The sequence below is a fragment of the Chionomys nivalis genome, chromosome 22 (assembly GCF_950005125.1).
Source record: "Chionomys nivalis chromosome 22, mChiNiv1.1, whole genome shotgun sequence".
Classification (NCBI taxonomy): domain Eukaryota; kingdom Metazoa; phylum Chordata; class Mammalia; order Rodentia; family Cricetidae; genus Chionomys; species Chionomys nivalis.
In genome coordinates this window covers 29,316,064-29,336,847 of record NC_080107.1, presented here as the reverse complement: position 1 = coordinate 29,336,847, position 20,784 = coordinate 29,316,064, and the positions used below count along the sequence as shown (strand labels likewise).

The 20,784-nt window shown below is 39.9% G+C and overlaps 1 protein-coding gene across 2 annotated transcripts in view; it reads left to right on the top strand.

Moving 5' to 3' along the window:
• Epc2 (enhancer of polycomb homolog 2) overlaps positions 1-9,700 on the top strand; it is an 88,670-nt gene extending 78,970 nt beyond the window's left edge. For both annotated transcript variants that reach the window (XM_057755179.1, XM_057755178.1), the window contains 4 exons: positions 3,347-3,483; positions 5,245-5,404; positions 6,158-6,491; positions 7,418-9,700. In XM_057755179.1, the coding sequence (XP_057611162.1) occupies positions 3,347-3,483; positions 5,245-5,404; positions 6,158-6,491; positions 7,418-7,490 (704 nt within the window). In that variant the 3' untranslated portion in view covers positions 7,491-9,700. The remainder of the gene's footprint in view (positions 1-3,346; positions 3,484-5,244; positions 5,405-6,157; positions 6,492-7,417) is intronic.
• The last annotated feature ends 11,084 nt before the right edge of the window (positions 9,701-20,784 follow it).

The following is a 20,784-nucleotide window of genomic DNA, read 5'->3' as shown; positions in this document are numbered from 1 at the left end:
TTGTGACCTAATAGAACTATGGGGAGTGAGCTAAATTTCCTCTTAAGCTACCAACTTGTAAGATAGAAGAGTTCATTTGGTTGCAGGTGAGAAGAGAGCTTATTATTTGGTCCATCCTCACTTTGGCCTTTGCCACTACAACCTTGACCAAAGCAGAATTCCTTTCCTGCATTGAATCTCAAGTGGATTCACTCACTGTTAACCGTGACCTTTCTGATGCATTTTAATTGTGCCACTAGATGACCCTGTGTTAAAAAAAAAAAAAAAATCTCTTTGAAATAATCCAACAATTTATAAAAGGAAAAATAATCCATTTAGGAAGTGTTTTAATCTTGTGTTTTACTCTTTTACTATCAGTAGTGAGCCCTGAGAAACAGCTCACTATTATGTCTGTAGCATGAAAACTGTGTATCTCTTACCACACTGTCTGGTAACAGAGGAATCAAGATGTTTGTGTTGTAGGTGGGCGCATGTTTATAATAGAAGCAGGAGATCACAGGTTCTAGATCATCCTCCACTACATAGTGAGTTCTGGGCCAGCCTGGGTCAGGTGAAACCTTGCCTTGAAGGGGTTAGGAGGGGATAATTGTTGCAACTCTCTATCCTGATTACTATTTCTTACTTTCGTCTAAGGAATTTAAGTGATACTAAACAGTACTCTAGAAAATTCTGGATAAAGAACATCAGTTTGTTTGAAACACAAAACACCTTAGTTTAAAGGACTGGATGTCATGAATGGAAAGAACACACTAAGCTTGGAGTAAAACAGAGAGGGTATAATTTTAAAAGCCTGTCTATATTGTAGAATTAGGTTTTCTTTGATTTTAGGTTTTGGATTTGGTTTTTTTGTTGTTGTTGTTTTCTCAGTGATTCTTAATCAGAAGTGGGATCAGGGATGAGAGTTTATAGTAATATATATGTATATATACATACATTAACACATACCCTATATATGCCCAAAAGACCACTTGCAGAACTCTTAGTTGGCAGTACTTTGTTAGCCATGGACTAACTCAGGAATAATTGTTCCCTGTGCAGCCTTAGCTAACTTAGCCTTAGCCTTGCTGCTTTAATGGGATCACAGCCAGGTACCACCATAGATATAGTTTACTGTCCTGTATCTGAAATATTTCAGAGGACCAAAGTGTTGTGAATTTCCAAGTTTTTGAATATTTGTGTGAACTTAAGTGATTAAACATCCCTAATCAGAATATCTGGAATTCACAGTGCTCAGATTAAACATCCCTAATCAGAATATCTGGAATTCTTTGAGTGTGTAAGGTCTTTGAGTACAGTGAAAAGGTTCTGGATTGTAGAGCATTTCTGATTGGCAGTGTCAGTCACTTGTCTTTTATTCTAAATTAGAACCATTTAACCAACTGCCTCACAGGCTTTGGAAAGGAAAAAAAGACTCTTATTCACTTATCTGTTTTTAAATACAACTTTTCTTGTGTGTGATGTCTTATATTTTATCCATAACCAACATGGGCCACACTTTTCCACAACATAAAGCTCAGCTCTAGTAAAAGAGCAATGTCTCGTTGAACTGAGCTAGCTCTCGATCCCCATGCCTTTCCTTTCCAAATGGCTCAGCACTAGAAGACATGTAAGACTTGCTAAATTTATGGGTTTTCCTCCTGCCTTTATATTTAATAAACTATTTTCCCCCCAAGGTTTTCAAACTGGAAATTCATGAATACTTAATATTTTCATTTGATTTTGAAGATTATAACCTTAGAGTTGATTTTTTTTCATTTAAAAATAGAACACTTGACTTTAACATATACAAAGAAACACATTTGATTTTTGTTGATAATTCAGTAAAATAACTATTGTGTACATCAAAAATACCGGTAAAGATTCTAAAGTGAACAGTATAATAAATATAGCAGAGTTTGAAATCTTCTCGAAACAAAATATTTTTCCCTTCATAGCTCAGTCCATCTCTGGACCTAATTCTCTTTATATATTTTTTTAAAAAGATAAGACTTTCTAGACACAGTTTGGCTATATGTCTGTATTACTATCAAAATGTTCTCATTTGATAATCTTACTAAACAGAAACTTTGGGGAATAAAGTAGCCTTGGCTGTAGCTCATATTGTTAGATTCCCTTAGCACATATGCAAACATTGACTGGCACTTTGTTTCTTTCCATAAGAAACTGTAGGACTTTATATTAATAACCCTTTTCCTAATCTGTTTTCCCTTTAGTCACGGAAATTCCTAGGGCACCATTCTGCATGGGAATAGATAGTAAATTATTACTGAGATGTAGCTCTGTGGTGGAATCTGCTTAGCTGAGCATGTGGGCCCCTAGCACAGCAAAGAGAAAAGAAAAGAAGAATGAGAATTAGTCTCGAAAGTATGTGTGTGTTCTGGTGTGGTGGGACATTGTATTCTAAATGTGTGCTCATTTCTACGAAGAGCCTTATGTTCGCTAAGTCGGTCTATCAGTACCCACTTAAATAGGAAGCTTGGTTTACATTTCTTTGAGAAAAATTGTCTTTTTTGAGCTAATCCTTCTGTCAACTTAAGAAAACTGGTCTCTTGCTTTTACTTGAAATCTATAACTTCACACACTGTTCAGAGCACTGCTGGTTGCATCTGAAGGTCCATTGTGACTCTAGTTTTCTGAAAATAATCTCATTTCCTGTCCTTCCTTTGGTAGTATTTATTTTAGGTGTTGAATGTATTGGACTTATGGTTGCTGAATATCTTTGTTTTGTACTCCAGTTTAGAGTCAGAAAGGAAAGTATTTTCACTTAGTATCATGAAAACTGGCAGAAGTCACTTTGTCTTACAGGTGGCCCTCTCTTACTAAGGCTGTAATTTGGTCATTATTAATATTTGCATTAGTAAATGTGAGTGTTTATCATCATTATTACTGTTACTTTACTACTGTTACTCCACGGGAACCCTAATGCGGAGAACTAAGAGAATCTTAAATGCACTAAATCTGAGGCCACCATGGAAGGCTTGCCACCAATCGTCAGGATGGTGGCTGGAGAGAACCTACTCCCTCAAGCTGTCTCTGACCTCCATTATGTGCATTGTGGTATACACACCCACATGCTAAATACACAAATCATGTCAAAAAAAAATTCAAAGAAAAATTTCAATCTGAATAAATGGTAAATTCCTCATGCTAGAATCAAGTTCAAAACTGCAAAGGCATGAAGGAGATAGACGTGAACGTATACCACACTGAAAGACTTGCCGTTATGATTTTACTTTACAGATGTATATTGTGATTTGTGGTTGTTTTTTTTTCTTAACTGGTTTGCATTGTATTCTACTTATGTCATTAAAAATACTTTAATACTCGCTTATTTATCCTTCATCAGTAACAGGGGGCATCACAGAAGAGCAGTTCCAGACGCATCAACAGCAGCTAGTTCAAATGCAACGGCAGCAACTTGCGCAGCTTCAACAGAAGCAGCAATCCCAGCATTCCTCACAGCAGACACATCCAAAAGCACAGGTGACCTCCTGCTCCTCTTTTCCCGTTTCCTCCAGATGACTGTATACCTCTACTCTGGAGTCTGACATAACCCAGATTTCCTTAGTTAGCTCACCTATTTTTGAATGGCTAGTTTATAGGATAGTCTCTGGTTATTTTGAGAGCAAATGTACTTTGGATTTAAGAAAGAAATAACTAGTTTTTGGAAGGATTGTTGAGACTTTATAAAATTATTATATATTTTTGAAACCATCACTCCTTACCCTTACTTCCCATTTTTTTTTCAAGAATATGGCTTTTCTAACCTCTTCCTCAAGTTTGTGCTTAAGTACTATGTTAGTATAGCGCATAAGGAGAAGGAATTCCATTGAATTGTGCAGTATATCTAAACTGTACAGCCCCCTTGCCTCTCTGAACCACTTTTTCCTGAAGGGAAAAAGAAATGCCGCCAGAAGTTTATAGCGACGTATAAATACAGACTTGAGTAATATGAATGAGAAATACTATATAAGATTGCAAGAAACCAACACGGCAAACACTTGGTATGAGCCTTATAAGATTCATTGTGGACTGTGACCTCTGTAACTATATAAGAATATGATACATTGTTTTAAGCCATTAAAAGCCAAACAAAAATACAAAGAAATAATCTCAAAGTTGAATCATCAGAGAATAAACTTCACATTGTAGGTTGTAACATGTGGGCCTACTTGTTGGGGTTTCTGGCCTCCCACCAGGTCCCACAGCCGTTTAGCCCCAAAGAAAATCACACAGATGTCTACACAAGTTATAAACTGATTGGCCCATTAGCTCAGGCTTCTTATTAACTCTTATAACTTATATTAGCCCATTATTCTAGTATATGTTACCCACATGGCTCGGTACCTTTAAGTCTTGAGTCAACACCATGAAAATCTTGGTGACTCTGGTTGCTGTCCTTACACTTCTAAAGTATCAGTCAGCTTGACATTCTCTTTCTACACCTCTGGTTGGCATTTAAGGATGCTACGAGTGTCTGTAAGCACAGAGGTTTCTTTCTATTCAGCAAATCCTCAAGCTGATAGTCCCAATAGATCTGGGCTTGACGTGGAGTCTATGACCGTCAGCGTTAGTAACGGCTAGTTTTACACAGAATCATAGAAGAGTGGCCACTGTGTTTGGTTTGCTTTGCTTTTTTGTGAGTCTCTTTGAATAACTAACCTGAAGTGTTTGCAATCTGCTTCAAAGTTGGGGTAGTCTATGATTTTACAGTGTGACAAAAGTGGGTATTAATCATGTCTGTGATTTTACCTTATTTATGGAATCTGCTCATCAAAAAGGTTCATTATTACCTAGAAAAATTAATAGAGCATGGATTTTTCAGTTTAGAAAAATTATTTCTCAGAAATAATTACTTGCTGGTTTTAGTGATTTTCATGCTTCATAAACAAAAAAATCTAAAGTCTTATGCCTCTAATCTAAATACAGCTATTCACAATTAGACAATATCATTTTGGGTTCCACACATTCTTTAATGTATTCATTAATCACATCTAACAAAACTGAGAATATAGGGTGCTGGCAAGATGGCCTAACGGGTAAAAGCACTTGCTCCAATCTGACAATGTGAGTTGGATTCCTGGAACTGACATGGTGGAAGGACAGACCAGCTCCTGACAGTTGTCTCTGACTTCTGCATGAACATGGTGTCCCCCTACTACTGAGGGGTTAGATTAGACAGATAGACAGACAGACAGACAAATAAGCATGGAAAACTGAACTCTGCTCCTGTCCATTCTATAGGGCTCAGGCACCTCTGACTGTATGTCTAAAACACTTGACTCAGCCAGCGCCCACTTTGCTGCATCTGCAGTAGTCAGTGCTCCCGTTCCAAGTCGCAGTGAGGTATCCAAGGAACAGAACACTGGCCACAACAACATGAATGGTGTCGTCCAGCCTTCAGGTACAGTTGGGGTTTCACATAATACTTAGTAGCTTGAAGTTGCCACTTACTAAGTTGGGTTTGGTTTTTATCATGTGCACAGAGGAAGTGTATGTTCATGCTCTTCAGAATAGCTGGGTGATTCCCGGAATTCTCACGCTCTCTTGTGTGTACCTACCTCCCTCCATCCTGAGTTCCTCCTCAGACTGCCAGTTGTCTCGCGTGTTAGGAATCCATTGAGCTCATTATCAACCGCCCCTGTTGATTCATCTATGAATTGACTAAAAAGTGAAATACAGAACGGCACAGTCAGTTAAAAAGCTTGAGGTCACATTTACTTTCCCATGTGCATGTATTCATAAGAATAATTACCCTGACTCCTCCTCCTGTGATAGTGTGGCTGTGAAAGCCTGTCTGCTGCTTACCTGCTGCGCTCCAGAGACCTGCTGCTCTGTTCCTCATGGCTGTCACACTCAGAATTCTCAAGTTTTCTTCCTTTAGTCTACCCTTGCTCATCCTTGTATGCCTATAAATCTTTAGGGCAATACAGCTATCATTTTCATCTGTCTTACTATATTTTTCTCCAAAGTTGACATGTAAGGAGGTAGCAAAATGCTTTGTGAAGTCTTTTTATACAACTGTGATATGCAAAGTTAGCTTAGAATTTATTGAATATGAGTGCATTTACTTTTATTACTAAATTCCTAATTTTGTAGGAGTTTTTTTATTTGTCCCATGGCACCAATTGAATAATTTCTCCCCTCTTTTTTGCAGGACCATCTAAAACATTATATTCCACCAATATGGCTTTATCATCCAGCGCAGGGATTTCAGCTGTACAGCTTGTAAGGACAGTTGGCCACACTACTACAAACCACTTGATCCCTGCGTTGTGCACAAGCAGTCCTCAGCCACTTCCCATGAACAATTCCTGCCTGACCAATGCAGTGCACCTCAATAACGTCAGTGTTGTTTCCCCTGTCAATGTGCATATCAATACACGGACTTCAGCACCATCGCCAACAGCCTTAAAACTTGCCACAGTTGCTGCCAGTATGGACAGAGTGCCAAAGGTTACTCCCAGCAGTGCCATCAGCAGCATGGCCAGGTGTGTGGGTGTGGGGACCATTCTTGGGCTTTGCACCAGCTATGCTGTAGGAAGAGAAGGGCCTTTGGCTTTTCACTGCTCAAGGCATTGACAGACTTGATTTTTCAAAAAGCTTGAGGATTTGCTGAATAGAAAGAAACCTCTGTGCTTACAGACACTCGTAGCATCCTTAAATGCCAACCAGAGGTGTAGAAAGAGAATGTCAAGCTGACTGATACTTTAGAAGCTTCAGTCACTCTCATATTTTTTTTAATTTTATAAATAATTTTTTTAGGTGTATGACTGTTTGACCTCATGCATGTGTGTGCACCGTGTACATGCCTGGGGCCTGTGGATACCAGTGGAAGGCACCAGATTCCCTGGTACTGGAGTTACAGAGGGATATAAAACATTGTGTGCTAGGAATCGAACCTGGGTCCTCTGCTGAGCCATCTCTCCACTCTTCACCATATCTTTATAGACTGATAATCTAAGTTGGAGCTGTCATTGGTTCATACCAGAGCTTAAATTGAAATCATATTCTGTGACCTTGACATTTATATTTTTAAAAACAATTTTTATTTTGATATTATGTGTATGTGTGTAGATTTTAAGAACTTTCTAAAACTAAATAATATTTTCCAGGGCAAGTTTTTATGCAAAGAGGACAGTGAAGCAGAAAGTAAATTTCTTTGTATGGGTAAAAAAGTTTTTGACCATAAGCCAATAAAAAGAAACTTGGATTAGTCATGTTATATATTCCCTATTTTATCACTCGTATTAGAAATTACTAAAATTTTTGGGCTGAAGGAAAAAAAATCTTCATTTCTGCCTGGAAAAGATGAAAATTGAGGGTTTTAGGTTTAGTTATAGTTACTTAAAAAATGTGGCCTATCCATAGATTCTCAAGAGTTCTAAAGCTTATTCTACTCTTTGTCTTCTTATAGAGAGAACCATGAACCAGAAAGATTGGGTTTAAATGGAATAGCAGAGACAACAGTAGCTATGGAAGTGACATAACCTACAGCATGTGGCTTGGACCTGTGTGGATGGTGTGCAGTCATTCATATTCCAGCGGAATACAAAAGGCAACACTCTGTGGATCACAGAGCAGAACAATGGACCTAAATGGACTACAGTATATCAGATGTTAAATCGATATATGATGTATATTTTGTAAAATTGGGAAAATCACTACCTTGTAAAATAGTTTATTTGTATCATCAATATTATTTCTGTTACTTGAATAGTAGATATTCATCATCATGCTTTTGCACTTGAATTTGCAACTGAATGGATTTTAAAAATAATTCTTTAATGGGATCATGAGCATGAAATGGGATCCTGCATCACTTGTTTTAACTATTTATTTTGCCATGTTTACATTTTGTATCTTGTAAAAAAAAATAAATCCAACTTTGTGTCTAAAAAGTTAAAGATTCATAGCTAGGAAATGAAATTCTTGTAATTTTTTTCTAAAGGAACTGTAAAGTTTTCACTTGGTTCATTTTGTTTCACAATTTGACTAGATGGACTTTTTGGTAAATACTTTAGTGGCATTTCACTGTCAAATACGACTTCAAGGCAAAATAGTATTTTCTATTACTGTGCAGGGGAAAGGGATGGATCGATACATGCAAATTTAATGGAGTAACTCACTTTTCCATATATTTTGAATGTATATTTCTATTTATAATACCAGTTTATAAAAAATAATTACACAGAAAAAGTGGACTAGGAAAATTATGCATCTAGCACATTTAAACTGTGCAGATATGAAAATTTTTCATGGATTACATTTTATCTGAAGACTGCATATTTTAACTGGCTTTAAAACTGTAACACACCACATAAAAGATATTTACCAGGTATGTATTGCATTATATCATTGCAATAATTATTGGAAGTCTATATATCGAGCCATCCCAGGTTTTGGGAGGGGGGAGGGTTGTGGCAAGATTGTCTTTTCAATTTTGGAGAGTTTTCCTGTGGCTACAAGGCAAGTAACGGGTTGGAAAAAGTCTGACTGTAAGTGTTGGACACCTTCATAGTGTAGTGTTTTAGTGACTTTTTTTATACGGTTCTTGTAAATTAGATACGTGTAGTGGTGTTTCAGAATGTTTGTTTATGCACTAGTTCAGACAACTTTCCCTGTTACTTGTTCTTGATAAGTGAAAACTGCAGGGAAATAAAAAATACATATCAAAACACGGCCATGCTGCATATGTGTTTATTTCACAATGTGCACACAGTGTAAGGGAAAGCGAAGGGCAGGCTAGCACGTGGTAGCACTTGTCCCCTCATAGTGCACCCAAGCGTTAAGCCAAGAGTTCTAAGAGGCTCATCTGTGGACACTTTTGGGTTTCAGATAATCCAGTATAAACTACCTTTGCTATGAAAAGTTCTTAAAATATTTTACAGAATGTAGGTAATTTGCAGTATAGCAGTCATTGAAATCTCATAAATGAGCCTCATTTTATAAATAAATAGAATATAGTGTAGAATTATATTGCAAGGGGGTTTTGGAAGTCCTGGGAAATGTAAATATTTTTAATGAATACAATTAAAACCATTTCAAACTGAACATAATTTTATACCTTTTTTTATATCTGCAGTCTGAAAGTTGTAAACTTATTGTCAGTTAAATTAATGGACCAGGATTTCTGCTGAAGAGTGGTTTTTATTCAGATCCTAAATGTAAAGTGATTTATGGTCAAAACCACAGGAAAAAAAAATAAATTGAATTATTCATTGGTTGTGACCTGTTAGGATCCATGCTCGTTTCTGCCATACTACCTCTGGGGTTCACTGCTGATGATATAAAGGAAATAATTTTGATTGATATGTATATGACTGTTCATTCTGCTTACAGATGGATGTATCTTCTTACTATTAAGAATTTGAAACTTCAGTGCCAATTTCAGAGAAAGCTTTTCCCCCATTTTGCTGAAGTAAAGCATGAAGTTAATTTGCCTTATGTGATATATGTGTGTGTGTGTGTGAGAGAGAGAGTGCATTTATGTTATAAATAAGTAAAACTAGAGAACTCTTTATTTGTACAGTGTCTGGAGGTGATAGCAAGTCCAGAATTTATCAAAGACTGATGGCCAATTTGTTCCTTTTGAAGTAAAATAGAAAATCTAAGCCTCCCTTACTTTGGTGGTTGGTGCCTGCTTCATGAGTGGTATTTCAGTTACTCGTGTGCGTGGTTCCCTGAACAGGTCTGAAAGGAAGAGGTACGGTCAATTAAGGGGGTGGCTTGTGTGTCTGCTCAGCATGCTACCATCTCCACCATTTCTTGGAATCTTTCAGAATACTGCGGAAATACACCCTCCTTTGGAGGGTGTGGGGACAGGAATAGATTTGACTTGTATGTGTGCCTTGGTTTAGAGAAGAGTAACTTATCTGCTAGATCATCCTTTAATTGGTGTAGGCAGAATATCTGACAAACTGTATTTTTCTGCCTTACTGCATAATACCCCCTTTCTCAGTAAATCAAAGTCAATATTACCATACAGCTCCGCATATATTGGAGGATATAGTGTATGTTTTTGCAGAAGACAAAAAGGAAATAAAAGTATTTCACAGTGCATGTTTTAAGTGTGTACGTATAGCATTGTAGCTGGCTGAAAAATACAGGGCACAGTGTCCGTGACTGTTGAGTAATTGATGGTTAATATGGCCCGGGCTGGATGGAGTTGAGAACAGTGAAGAGAGTCGACCTTTTAGAAACTTTGACTTGGTATGTTCAACTGAATTCGAGTATGATATTACACCTTCTGACATAATATGTGTTTATTTTCCCTTGACTCTTTTTGACAAACAGTTTTACAAGGTAATAACTCATTTTGCTGGTCAGAGGAGGTTTGGAGCAAGCTGAGCTCCTGAGCCGGAGGTTAAACCTAGGTAGTCACCATATTAGTCAATACCTGCCACCTCCAATGTGAAAGTCCCCTCCCGAGCTGCCCCACTGTGTTGCCCTGTGCTTGGCTTTTCCCCAGACAAGCTCCACCTCACCCACACTCCTTCACCACCAAGCTGCATGCATTTGCAAGCCTTGCTTCTAGCTGTCTCCGGTCCTCCAGATGTAGCCAATGAGTTTTTCAAAACTTTCAGTCTGCATACACCTCTGGGAGCAGGACTTGGCTGAGGTTGGCCCTTTTGGGACATTTTGCCAATGTCTAGAACTCTTTGAATCATGAATGACAGAGAAACTGACTAACGGTGAGTGTATTGCAGCAAACATCTAGATAAACTCATGTAGAGTGATTGTAACCAACTTAATGACTATAACCAACAGAGAATGCAGAATGTGGAGTACAAATTTTAGAGGGGTGTTTTGATCCTTTTCTGCTCTTATCCCTGAATTTGTATCATTTAGGCAGCTACTTCTCAAGGCATTCCAGAAATTTATCTTCCCTGCCCTTGTCAGTATCCATTGCCTTAAAACCATCATACAGTATCAATAGCAAGTCAGGTATGTGCCCTCCTACACTTCATACTCTGAAGAGCTTTTAGCTGTCAAAAGTTTTAACATAGGCAACAGCCATGTATTTCAGTAATCATTCGGTGCTTATTTTAGGTTGTTCAAGAGTCTGATGCCATATCAAATATTTCATCTTCTGTATGAAAATCCAAACCATTCCAGAAAGCCACACACCCAGAGCAATGGTATTGAAGCCCTGTAACTACTCATATAGAACGCTTAATCTGGGCAACCAGGACATATGGCACACAACTTTTTTTTTTTTTCGGTTTTTCGAGACAGAGTTTCTTTGTGGTTTTGGAGCCTGTCCTGGAACTCCCTTTGTAGACCAGGCTGGCCTCGAACTCACAGAGATCCGCCTGCCTCTGCCTCCCGAGTGCTGGGATTAAAGGCGTGCGCCACCACCGCCCGGCGGCACACAACTTTTTAAGAATGTGTTCGATGCACTTGTCTCACTGAAGAGAGTTGATTTTGATCCATAACAGAGAGAGGTCAGGTTAAGAAAGCCAAGATGTAGGCTTTCGGTTTCAGCATAGGGTACCAGTATGTTAACACTGCTGAATAATGTCACTGTGTGGGTTTGGAATTGCTGCAGTGTCCTGCTACCTGGACTGTGTTCTAGTCTAGCCGCTCAAATAGAGAAGGGTCCATTTCCAAGCTCCTTAGGTTGTAACCATTCTTTTCCTTGTGGCTGTGAAATTCATAGTTTATGAAACCAAACTCGGCTGCCTGTTGAGTTCCATTGAGTGATTCGGGCTTTAACCCCATCTTCCAAACCTTCGTATTTGCTATATCCTATTGGTTTAAAACAGGTCAGTGATCTTGCACAATTTTGGCATAAATAACAGGAATTAGAGGGTGTGTCTGTCTCACCCACTTTGTGATCAGATAACTGCATCTTGCTACCATTTATTCCAGCATGCCTTCAACTCGGGACATTAGGACACTGAAATATTCAGAATCACTTGAGAAAATACCTTTTAAATTATTTGCCAAATTCTATAAAGAAATAATTTAAGACACTCAAATACAAATACAGCTGTTTTATTGGGCAAGCGATAAGGTCAGGACTGAAGAAAAACATCAACAACCCCAAAGCCTTTGTGGAAGCTGGAATCAGAACAAGCAGCGGAGCCTGAGCCTCTGTGTGGGCAGGGTGGGAGAGTAGCCAAGGATCGAAGCAGTCGCGTGATAGAACCAGCAGAAGCAGAGTGTCGGGAGAAAGGAGCAATCTGCAAGGAAATTAGGACACAGAAATTAACAAGTTGGGAGATGTGAGAAAGCCTGAGGACAGTTCTGTGCAGCACTCCTGGGCTTCAAGAACATCTAAGATTTGAGAACTACGTGTGTAGGACATGGCAGGGCACACCTGTAATACCAGGTACTTAGGAAGCCAAATCTGGGCCACAGCAAAGCCCATCCAAGTGGGGTAAAGATACTGAAGAAAGGTATATGTCCTCGCATGCCAGCCTGATTGAACTGGAGCCACCAAGATTCAGTCAGGGTATTAATGGTGTGCGCTTAAATCATTGCAGTTCTTTGCTTGTGTAGTTGGGTGGTTGGGTTGACTGTTCCCAAGTTCCCTTCCCACATAATGACTACAGCTAAGGTTTGTATTCATGGTAGTATACAAGTAATGGCTTAGAAGCACAGATTTTATTCCCTTGCCTGGCAAGTGAAAGGGAATTTATTTCCCTGGCTTCATTAACTCCCCTGAAATAGGACAATTCCTCTGACTGAGCAAGTTCCCAGCCACTAGAATTCATGTGGGTTATAAAAAGATTTATAACAACTGCTTTTCTCTACCCCACTTTAAGCTTGTGAGATTTAGGGGGAGGCACTCTATCTCAGCAATCCATTGCAGATCTAAAATGTGGTTAATTAAAATTCTCTACATAAATGTTAGACATACCCATCCCAAGCAATCCAAGCTTCCAATGAACATTCTTCCAGAACATTCTGCTCTAAGAATTATCCCTCTAGCCAGGCAGTGGTGGTGCACGTCTTTAATCCCAGCACTTGAAAGGCAGAGGCAGGCAGATCTCTGTGAGTTCGAGGCCAGCCTGGTCTACAAGAGCTAGTCCCAGGACAAGCTCCAAAACCACAAAGAAACTCTGTCTCGAAAAACCAAAAAAAAAAAAAAAAAAGAAAAGAAAAGAAAAAAGAAAAGAAAAGAAAAAGAAAGAAAAAAAGGAAAGAAAAAAAGAATTATCACTCTATGGCAGCATGATGAACACTTTCAAGTGTTCGAGGTTTGCAACCCCTTTAGACCAACCTCTGCCCACATACCTTCTCTAATCTGTGTGTGTGTGTTGCTGTGTTAGGTCCCCAGGAATAAATTTCAAGACCTCCAGTCGATGCCTGAAGCCCAGGATAGCTTGGAACCCTCTACTCAGCTCATCAGTGGGTATCCAAAAGAAATGGGTTCCAGGATCCTAATGGGTATCAGAATCAGTGGGCACCAAAGAAATGGGTTCCAGGACTGTTGTAGAATATTAGTCGAAGTTGTATTACATTAGTTTATGCTGTGGGATATTTGTTTAATGATGCAAAGATGTGTTGCATTCTTTTATGTTGCATTTGTTTAACTCTGTGTTACTTTGCCTGTCTGAAACACCTGATTGTTCTAATAAAGAGCTGAATAGCAGATAGGCAGGCAGGAGAGAGAAACAGGCAGGGCTGGAAGGCAGAGAGCATAGGTAGAGAAGAGAGAAGAAGGAAGGAGTGAGAAAAGGATAAAGAGGAGTATGCCAGCATCCAGCCACCCAGCCATGCAACCAGACAGAATAAGAAGAAAAGAAAAATATATACAGACATAGAGAAAGGTAAAAGCCCAGAGGCAAAGGGTAGACAGAAAAATTTAAGAAAATCTGTCTAGAAATAAGCCAAGCTAATATTATCTTCAAATAAAAGTACCTTGACTTCTTCCTTTCCCATTTGTATCATTTTTATTTCCTGCTCTTCTCTGATTGATCTAGCTAAAACTTCAAGCATTAAATTGAGTCTGAGTGGAGAATGAGTGCTTGTCTTGCTTCAGACCCTAACGGGAATGCCTTGAATATTTTCTTCATTTGGCATGATTTTTCTTCATTTGGCATGATTTTGGCTGTAGGTTTGTCATATATAGCTTTTTCTAAGTTCCCTCCATTTCTCATCTCTTCAGGGCTTTTTAAATTATTATTTTTAATGATTTGCCTGTTTTTATTTTATGTGCATTGGTGTTTTACATGCATGTGTGTCTATATGATATGCCGGATCCCCTGGAACTGGAGTTACAGACAGTTGTAAGCTGTGTGTGGGTACTGGGAATTGAATCTGGGTCCTCTGGAAGAGCAGCCGGTGTTCTTAGCTGCTGAGTCATCTCTCCAGCCTCTCTCTTCTTGGATTTATCATTTAAGTTTTGTTATATTTTGCCAAAGGCCTTTTTTTTTAAAGCACCTGTTGAGATGATCATGTGATTTCAGTCCTTGAATACCTCGTGTGACATATTGTATTTATTGATTTGCATGTGTTGAACCATCCCAATATCTCTGTAGTAAAGCCAACTTGATCATGATGAATGTTCTCTTTTTTTTTTTTTTTTTTTTTTTTGGTTTTTTGAGACAGGGTTTCTCTGTGGTTTTGGAGCCTATCCTGGAACTAGCTCTTGTAGACCAGGCTGGTCTCGAACTCACAGAGATCCGCCTGCCTCTGCCTCCCAAGTGCTGGGATTAAAGGCGTGCGCCACCACCGCCCGGCCTGAATGTTCTCTTAATGTTATTATTTTAATTATTTATTTATTTAGAGACAAGGTCTCACTATGCAGTCATAGTTGGCTTAGAACTCATTATGTAGATTAGGCTGGCCTCAGAGTCACAGCAATCTGCCACCAAGTGCAGGGAGTTAAGATGTATGCTGCTGTGCCCAGCAATGAATTTTCTTTTTTAAAAATGTGTTTTTGCATTCACTTTGCAAGTATTTTATTGCTGATCATTGTGTCTATGTTCAACAAGTGGATTGGCATATCATTTCCTTTTTTGTTGTGTCTTTTTCTGGTTTGGGAGTTAAGGTAATTAACATTGGTTTTATAAAATAAGTTTGGAAGCATTCCTTCTTTTTCTAGTTTATGGAACAACTTGAAAAGACTCAGTGGTACATCTTTAAAGTAGAACCAGGACACTGCGATGAATCTGTCTGGACCTGGATTCTTTCTTAAGTTGGGGAAAAAAATGCAATTAGTGCTTCAATCTTATTGATCTGTTTAACTTATCTATCTTATCTTGACTTAACTTTGATATGTCATATACAAATTCTAGAATCCATTCATTTTTCTTTCTTACATTGTGTGTTTTTATAAGTGTGTGTGCATGTGTGTACATCGAGTTGTACACACCACAGTGAGGGTGTGGAGATCAGAGGACGGCTTGTGAGAGTCAAGTCTATTGTTGAGGATGAGGTATTAAAGTCACCCTCTAGGGCTGGAGAGATGGCTCAGCGGTTAAGAGCATTGCCTGTTCTTCCAAAGGTCCTGAGTTCAAATCCCAGCAACCACATGGTGGCTCACAACCATCTATAATGAGGTCTGGTGCCCTCTTCTGGCCTGCAGACAGAATATTGTATACATAATAAATAAATAAATATTTAAAAAACAAAATAAATAAAGTCACCCTCTACAACTGCGACTCCACGTCCAGTAGTATTAGTTTCCCGAAGTCGGCTGAACCTGTATTCAGTGGGTTTATATTGAGAATTGTAATGTCCTCTGGATGGAATTTTCCTTTAGTCAATATGAATGACATTCTTCATTACCTATTATGACTTTGGGTTAGGATCTATTTTGTCATCTTTATCCTGAGGTTTCAAAGTGTTTATCTTGAGCCCAAAACTGCTCCAAATCACACCCTCTTACACCCAAGGCCTCCATGGCACTTCTGTGTGAAAATCTCACACACATACCTACACACGGCTTTCCACTGTCTCCCTAGTCATGGCCACCACCTCTCCATCCCATCCCCTCCTAGACTTTCCGATCTCAGGATACGATACCATCCCATTCCCTTGCAGTCAAGCCTCAAGTCTTTCAATAACCGGTCCTTGCCTTTAACCACCTCCTGCCTTTAACCAACTTCTGCTTTGTTTCTTTGCTTCTGCCTAGAGCACCCTTCTCTTTGTTCTCTTATCTTTTAGTTTTTGCAGGTCCCCTCCTGCTTGTTTCATCTCAAGAATTTGCCCCTGGCCATCCTCCTCTGGGAGCTCGGGGATCATTATTTTCTGTCCTGGTCATCCTACTGTAAATGCCACGAGCGACATAACTCTGTTATTTGTCGGTTCGCTGGCTCTTTCATCTGTCTCCGGAGCCTCATAGTGGTAGGGGCTTGTTCTCCATTGTCTCTCAGGCACTCGACTCGGGACCTGTCACGTGGCAATTGCTATGATGTTCGTTGAATAACCAAGTGAAGGAATAACTATAGTGCTCTTCAATAAGCTTAGGAGATGTTTCCATGTCCCATTCTATTATCATTTAAACCAAAATGCAGTGGCCACCAAACATGGCTTCAAATCTTACGCCAGAAGATTTGAGGTCTAAAATAGTTTCCTGCTGGAACAGAATGACCCTCCGCGTCAGAACTTGCTTTTCCTTGGGACGCCTTCCTCTGAGGTAGGGACCATCTTTTGCCTCGTTCCTCCATCGTTTAGTAGATGGTTGTGGGCGCAAAGCGGCAGAAAATAGCACCGAAGAGTCCCCAAAGTGGGTTTTCTGCCTCTATTTATACGGCTAAGTATTTGTGTTCAAGTGTGAGAGAATCCGGGAGAAGATTGACAGCAGCACTATGGGCCGTCGTGTTTGTAAGATAGTAATATTTCATCAGTGGTTCCCGCGAGACACGCGGCAGCCTCTTCCTCGTTCCCGTCTGCACGGTGCTGTCAAGGTGACGTGGCAACAGCGTCATGTGAGCAGTCAGCTTTCTACTCCTGAGGAAATTTGGTTAGGTGTTTACAAATGCGTGTAAAACCCTTTCCTTCAAACTTTCGCTCTCTTCCATATAGAGACGACACATTTTTTTTTTTTTTTTTTAGGTCTGGAGAAGAACTCTACAAATAATGCAATCCATTCCTCAGTTGAACCACAGACAAGTGAAAGAGCTTGTTTGAATCAGGCTGAATGTGCCCAATCCAAGACCAGTGCCAATGCACGCCAGTTCTACGTGCTTCCCTTACAAGACGACAGGCCCATAAATTGCGTCGGTGGCTTCCATTTCTTAGTGATAATTCTGAAAATGCCAGGTGACACTATTACCCATAACACTGAAACACCTTGTCATATATATTGTATAGGTTAGAGCAGTAGTTCTTAATTTTCCCAATGCTGTGACCCTTTAATACAGTTCCTCTTGTTGTGATGACCCCAACCATAACATTATCTTGTTGCTACTTCATAACTAATTTTTCTAGTGTTACAAATTATAATGTAAATATCTGTGTCTTCCAATGATCTTAGGTGACCCCTGAGATAGGGTTGTTTGACCCCCAAATGTGTCGTGGCTCACAGATTGAGAATCATTGGGTTAGAGACTCTTCTTTGAACTCAATATTTTTCAATGCTCATTTGCTATTACGGTGAAATTTAAGATTGTTATATCTAAGTAGAAGCTCATCAAATTATTCAGTTTCATTTGTCTAGTTTTAATTTTTGGGTGGGATCTCCCTAAGTAGCAAGGTTGCTCTAGGCCTTAGTTTCTCTGGCCTCTAAATCCTGGGAGCAGGAATGAAAAACATTTACTAACATGCCAAGCCCAAACTCCATTTTTAGAACAAATATAAACAAAAAAAATCAAGTTTTAATATATTCACTAGTTTAGCTTAATCTCATTAGCTTGAAGGCCCTTCTTTGCATTTATCTTTATTACATATATATTTCAAATGGAAGAGGTAAATTACTACAGGCCTAAAATCCAGCTAACAACCTTAAAAAACTTTATAAAATTCTAGCTGTGGCAGCCCACCTTATAATCCCAGCACTTAGGAAACTGAAGCAGGATGGTCAACATGAGTTCAAAGTAAGCTTGAGCCACATCCCAAGCCACACAGCAGTTTGCGGTACAGTGTGATAGTCCTCCAGGGCAAGACACAGAAATTAAAATTGATGAAGTGATTGCAATGGACATCAGAGCAAAATGACTTCTGTTTCTTCCTTTGTTTATTTATTTGTCTGTGATTTTATTCAGTAACTACTGACTAGTTTCTGTGTTAAAATCACCCTGGGAGCATTGCTGAGAATAAAAAAGTTCCAAAGGCATGGCTCCTCCGGGGGGTGTTGAGTATCTACCAAAGGAGAGAATGGGATGGAAGCCATGGCCTTGGTCTCAAACTTTGCTTTTGCCAGATAGAATGTTCGAGCCCCCAGTGTGACTGCTTGTGAAAACAAATCCCAGGCCATTGTTTGTGGGCTCCATCTTAATGAACTCCCAGTGTGGACTGACATGTCAGTGACAGCCCCCAAACAGGACCCGTCAGTTAGAAGACGGATACAGCAGCCATGCTGGTGGGCAGTGAAGAGAATAAAGGGGTGTGTGCACTCTCGCCAGGAATATTTGTGGCTGCTCTCCACAGCGTGACCAACAGAGTTTTTCAACTTCGGAGTTTTTGTCGGTCTGAAAAGTAAGGCCTGTTTGCTTGTGTGGATTTAATTTCTCTTCTAATGAAGGAGGCTAAGCATCTTCTCATCTACTCTCTTCTTCTGTTGGATTGCTGTTCCCTTCACTTGTTACCTAGCACCCCGTTTTTAAGATTTACTTAGTTTGTATCATGTCTCAGCACATCATCCTCTTGATGGCTTCATATTATATGTAAACATAATTACTAACCAATTTGTTGGAGGATATTTTGAACCATTTACACCTTTAGGATAATGTTACTATGAACATGCGTATGTGGGTGTGGGTGTGGGTCTGTGTGTGTATTTGTTGCTGTCTGTGTTTAACTTTTGGAAGACTCATTGAACTCTTTCCAAACCATATGAAGTTGTTATCATTGATGTAAAGATTTCCAATTTCCCTACATCCTTGCCAAGATTAACTTTTTTTAAAAAAAATTATAGCCATTATGCATTTCCCCGAGGAGTAATGAAATTCAAATACTTAATATGCTTGTTGACTAATTGTGTGTGTTCTCTGAAAAAATGTCTGTTCAAGTCCTCTGCGCATTTTAAAGGCTGTGTTTCTTGCCTTTTTGGTTAAATTATAGGAATTTTGTCTGTTTGTTGACAATATTCACTATGTAACCGTGGTTGGCCTTGTGTGGTCCTCCTGCCCCTGGTTCCCTCGTGCTGGGATTACAGACTGTGCTGGATAGATTTATGTCAACTTTACACCAATCTAAGTCATCTGAGAGGACTGAACCTCAATTAAGAAAATGCCTCCAAGGCCGGGCGGTGGTGGCGCATGCCTTTAATCCCAGCACTTGGGAGGCAGAGGCAGGTGGATCTCTGTGAGTTCGAGACCAGCCTGGTCTACAAGAGCTAGTTCCAGGACAGGCTCCAAAAACCACAGAGAAACCCTGTCTCAAAAAACCAAAAAAAAAAAAAAAAAAAAAAAAAAAAAAAAAATAGAGAAAATGCCTCCATAACAAGGAACGGTAGGCAAGCCTGTAGCGCATTTTCTTAATTAGTGATTTGTGGGGAGGACCCAGCCCACTGTGGGTGGGACCGTCACTAGGCTGGTGCTCCTGGGTTCTATAAGAAAGCAAGCTGAGCAAGCCACGAGGAGCAGCTCAGTCAGCAGCATCCTCCATGCCCTCTGAATCAGCTCCTGCCTCCAATTCCTACCCTGTTTGAGCTCCTGCCCTGACTTCCTTGGATGAAGAACATCGGTCTGGATGTGTAAGCCAAATACACCCTTTCCTTCCCAACTTGCTTGTGGTCATGGTATTACATCAAAGCCATAGTAACCCTAACTAAGGCACAGCCTCTGCCACCACGCTGGGGGCCGCGAGAATCCTTTATATCCTGGATACTGGATAGTTGAGAGCAACATGGCCTGTAAGATTTCCTATTTCCACACTAGCCTTTTCAGTTTCCTGAGAAAGCCAACGGAAAGTCTTCAGTCTTGAAGTTGGGTCTCCTATCGCTGTTGTTGCTCATGCACTTGGGGTTCCCATGATCTAAAAGTATATAATCAAACCCAAAGACATGGAGATTTCATCCTCTGGCTTTTAGTCCGATCTTTGTGTTTGTCTGCCCTTGGCTTATTGATCTGATTGGGCGAGTTTTTCTTATTTATTTATTTATTTATTTATTTATTTATTTATTTATTTAAAATTTCTGCCTTCTCCCCGCCACCACCTCCCATTTCCCTCCCCCTCCCCCATCAAGTCCCCCTCCCTCATCAGCCCTAAGAGCAATCAGGGTTCCCCGCCCTGTGGGAAGTCCAAGGACCACCCCCTCCATCCAGGTCTAGTAAGGTGAGCATCCAAACTGTCTAGGCTCCCACAAAGCCAGTACGTGCAGTAGGATCAAAAACCCATTGCCATTGTTCTTGACTTCTCAGTAGTCCTCATTGTCCATTATGTTCAGCAAGTCCGGTTTTATCCCATGCTTTTTCAGACCCAGGCCAGCTGGCCTTGGTGAGTTCCTGATAGAACATCCCCATTGTCTCAGTGAGTTTTTCTTAAGGTGTGAGAAAAACAACTTCATTGCCCGTGATATACAGGGTTCCCAGCCAGAAGTCCAGGCTCCCCAAGCCCCACCTCCGGATAGAGCACGGGGAGAGGGGTGTGCTCTTCCAGCTTTCCTCTGAGTCACCCACTCCAGCCCTACTCAACCTCAGGGCTCCATTAGTGAGCCTGGCCCTC